The following is a 3,734-nucleotide window of genomic DNA, read 5'->3' as shown; positions in this document are numbered from 1 at the left end:
ACATTAGTAATAACTATTAGTTCATTATATGGTTGAACATTTCAGAACTCATCTCACACAAAAATAACATATTTATTGCTAGGGGAAATAAGTTCAATTTATTAAATTATATATTTCTATTTTAGGATTATAGATTTTGCAGCTAGCTATTACATTAGAAATATGGAGTCTAGCTGATGTTTGTTGATAACATTTACATATCTTTGTACTTACTTAGTATTCTAGGATGATTTATTTTTTCTATAAATTTCTTTTCCAGTATGCACTATTATTTTCTTTAATAAAGAAAATCATATGACAAAGATTAACTAAGGTTCTAAAGGTACACAGATGATAAAGAAAACTAACCTGCTTACTAAAATAATACATTTTATTACATGAATATTCAACTCATACAGAAGTTAATGATAATAAAAGTAGTATGTGCTCAACGAAAAATTGGGTATGTTGGGAAGCAGGAATAAGGAAGCAACATATAATTATGAACTTGCCAAGTGGGATGAAACAACACAAGATACCACAATTTAGTGATATTTTTTTCAAAACTAAGGACATCCTCCATCCTTCTGCTCTCCTCACTCCACGTAACACACACAGGCACATGCATGTGGACAACTGCATGTTTTAATTATGCATTCTGGCCTTATCATTTACCTGCTCTTTGATCTTTTACAAGTTTCTTAACATCTCTATGCCTTAGCTTCTTCATCTTTAAAACATGGATAATAATAATATCAAATTGTGAAGGTTAAATGAGATAATATATGTAACATTTTTAGGAGAATACTTGGCTTAATATATATTAGTTATGTTCTGGTGTAGCATTGTATTTTAAGCCTTGGATTACTAACCACAGGTCAGTGATTCAAACCCACCAATTTCTCTTCAGAAACCTGTCATTTACAGGTTGGAATCAACTCAATGACATTTAAAAACAACATTATTATAGTTATAATACTATGCTTTGAACGTACTTCAAATTATCGAATCTTTCTCATTTTCATTTTTTAAAAGTAGCCATTGCTAGTATATTGTATCATGTTCAGTAGGCAATAACTCTTTTTTTTTTTTTCTTCCATCTATGATAATGGTGGTAAGTGGAACATCTGAAAAATATGTTCCATGCAAAACGGATCTTTACACAGACTTATTTTGTCATTTTAGTTTGATTTTTGAGAAATGAGTTTGGTGCATCTGCCAAATCTTTTTATAAGATGCTACATTCCTGTTTTTATTTTAGCTTGTTTCATTTATGAAAAGGTCTTTTCTTCTCCATCCCCCTCCCAGACACTTAAGCCTCCTATCCCTCTTCTCTCCTGTTCTGTAATGTTGCTGCAAATAAATACAAAAGGAGAAGAACTAGAAGGGATCTGTCATTATTTTTTTTTAAAGTCATTGTATATGTATATATATTAAAAACAAACAAACTTGCTTTACTCACTCTGAAAATATAACATTTCATGGTGGACTTTTTGCATGTGCCAACTTTGGAATAACTGTCTTTTCGCCCCCATAGTGTGGGAAGGAGAAGTCCAGCTTGGGGAGGGGAAAGATGCAGTAAATATGGAGTAAAACAGATGAAGAAGAATCAGTTTGCAAACATATGTTAATATTTAGAAGCTTTTTTAAAAGTAAAAAGTTAACTAGTTGATGCTTTTTTACAAACTGTCTTTGATACTGTGTTTTGTTTATTCCATCCCAGAAGAAGTTAGCGGTATACAGCAAGATGCAGGACTCTCTGGAAGTCACCCTTCCCAGCAAACAAGAGGAGGATGAGGAGGAGGATGAGGAGGAGGAGGAGGAGGAGAAAGACCAGCCTGCCGAGATGGAGTACCTTAACTCTCGCTGTGTCCTTTTCACTTATTTCCAGGGAGACATTGGGTCAGTAGTGGATGAACACTTCTCAAGAGCTTTGGGCCAAGCCAGCACCCTCCAACCAGAATCTACCATTTCAAAAAGCAAGCTGGGGCTAACCCCCCTGTGGCGAGGTAAGAATTCAAAAGCAGATGCTCTCCAGGGCACTGTCTCTTTCACAACCGCCTGTACCAGGTTCCAGCTGGAAGCGTTCCCCTGGAGGACGGATATCCACTTGCTTTTTAATTTTTCAGGACAGCAAGGAATTTCTTTCAGACAAACAGCTGGATCAGTTTTGTCACATGTGGAATGCAGGGTTGGAAAGGATGCAGTCACACCCCTTAAATTCCTCATGGAAAGTAGTGATGCAACCAGCCTGCGTTTATAGTGGCAGAATCAAGCTGCAAAGCACCATTCCTGAAGCCCCAATGGCCCAATTTGGAACTCTAAATAATAGGCGTGCCTGAATCAGCTTTTAAAAAATTAGCTTTTGTTCATTCCACTAGGTGCTACGTGGTGACATATAGCAGAGATCTGAGTCTGACCCAGGAATACAGCGTTTTAAAGTCCCCTGTGTTCTCCTGGCAGCTTTCTGTGCTCAACTTTGTGGTGGTATTAACTTTTTGTCATATACAAATTAGGCAGTATTGACTGGATTTGTTGTTGGTAAATCCCGTTGAGTTGGTTCTGACTCATAGCCACCTTATGTAGTGTTTCTGTAAATATTTTCAGGAGCAGAAAGCTTCATCTTCCTATTGTGGAACAGCTGGTGTGCTCTCTTACTGGCAATCTTGAGGTTCATAGTCCAGAGCATATCTGACAGAGACACTGTGCTTCCTATTGACTGCATAGACATGGTTTGAACATTTTGCTTTAAAGTAAAAACAATAGTTTTTATCCAGGTAAAGTAAAATGGTAGGTTGAGAATCTGCTTTTTTTATTTGCCTCTGTACGGAGGTCAGAGATGGATGTTTGGGTCAGATTTCTGGCTCAAAGAAAATGGTTGGCAACATCCAGCCCAGTTGAATTTCAAGGTTACGGAAAAATTCATATATCATACTAGTGATGGTTTCTGAGAAATGTATCACAAAGCTTTCTTCTAAATTCACCTTGTCATTGTTGTTTTTGTTAAGTTCTGTTGAGTTGACTCCCATCCCTGTATAAGGTTTCTGAGGCTGTATGTCTTTTCAGGAGCACACAGCTTCCTTTTTCTCCTGTGGAGCCACTGGTGGGCTCGAACTACTGACCTTGTGGTTCACAGTTCAGTGCTTATCCTATAGAGTCATGGTGATCCTCACCTGGTCATAAGTATCTATTAAAATGCTTTTCAAAGTTTGGTTCCCCTGGACCAGGAACATCAATATCACATGAGAGCTTGTAAATCTGCAAATTCTTGGGTCTTCCCCATGGATACCTACTGGGTAAGAAACATGCAGAGTGAAGCCCAGAAATCCTTGCTCTATGTAGCTCTCTTGCTGATCAGATGGCTCAAGTTTGATAACCATTACTGTAGCTCTTACATATATAGTTTGATGCCCACCTCCCCATCTCCTGCAACACACACACATCTCAGACCTATTGAATCAGACTCTACAAAGGAAAGCCCTGGGCATCACACATGGACAAGGGCCACAGTAGGGAAACTAAGGTCACACCACGTAACCAAGTAAACTTTTTTCTTTGCAACTGTTATTAGAATTTTTTAAAACATTGTTTTAAATTTGTTCATTTTAAGCATTATTTTAAAGTAAAGCGAGTGTGTGAGTGATGATTAGTGGCTCTCCTCCACTGTAGGTGAGGCCTTGGCCAAATGAATGCAATGTTTGATGCCTTTCTTTCTTTCTTTCTTTCTTTCTTTCTTTCTTTCTTTCTTTCTTTCT

The 3,734-nt window shown here is 37.4% G+C and overlaps 1 protein-coding gene across 1 annotated transcript in view; it reads left to right on the top strand.

Moving 5' to 3' along the window:
* The window catches only part of VGLL3 (vestigial like 3 (Drosophila)), a 34,791-nt gene that overhangs the window by 13,911 nt on the left and 17,146 nt on the right, over window positions 1-3,734 (top strand). The window contains exon 2 of the mRNA XM_006864660.1: window positions 1,703-1,988. Coding sequence (XP_006864722.1) covers window positions 1,703-1,988 — 286 coding nt within the window. The remainder of the gene's footprint in view (window positions 1-1,702; window positions 1,989-3,734) is intronic.

This window comes from Chrysochloris asiatica, unplaced genomic scaffold (assembly GCF_000296735.1).
Source record: "Chrysochloris asiatica unplaced genomic scaffold, ChrAsi1.0 scaffold00068, whole genome shotgun sequence".
Taxonomy (NCBI): Eukaryota; Metazoa; Chordata; class Mammalia; order Afrosoricida; family Chrysochloridae; genus Chrysochloris; species Chrysochloris asiatica.
The sequence above is the reverse complement of the archived record's forward strand: the minus strand, read 5'-3'. Positions and strand labels throughout refer to the sequence as shown.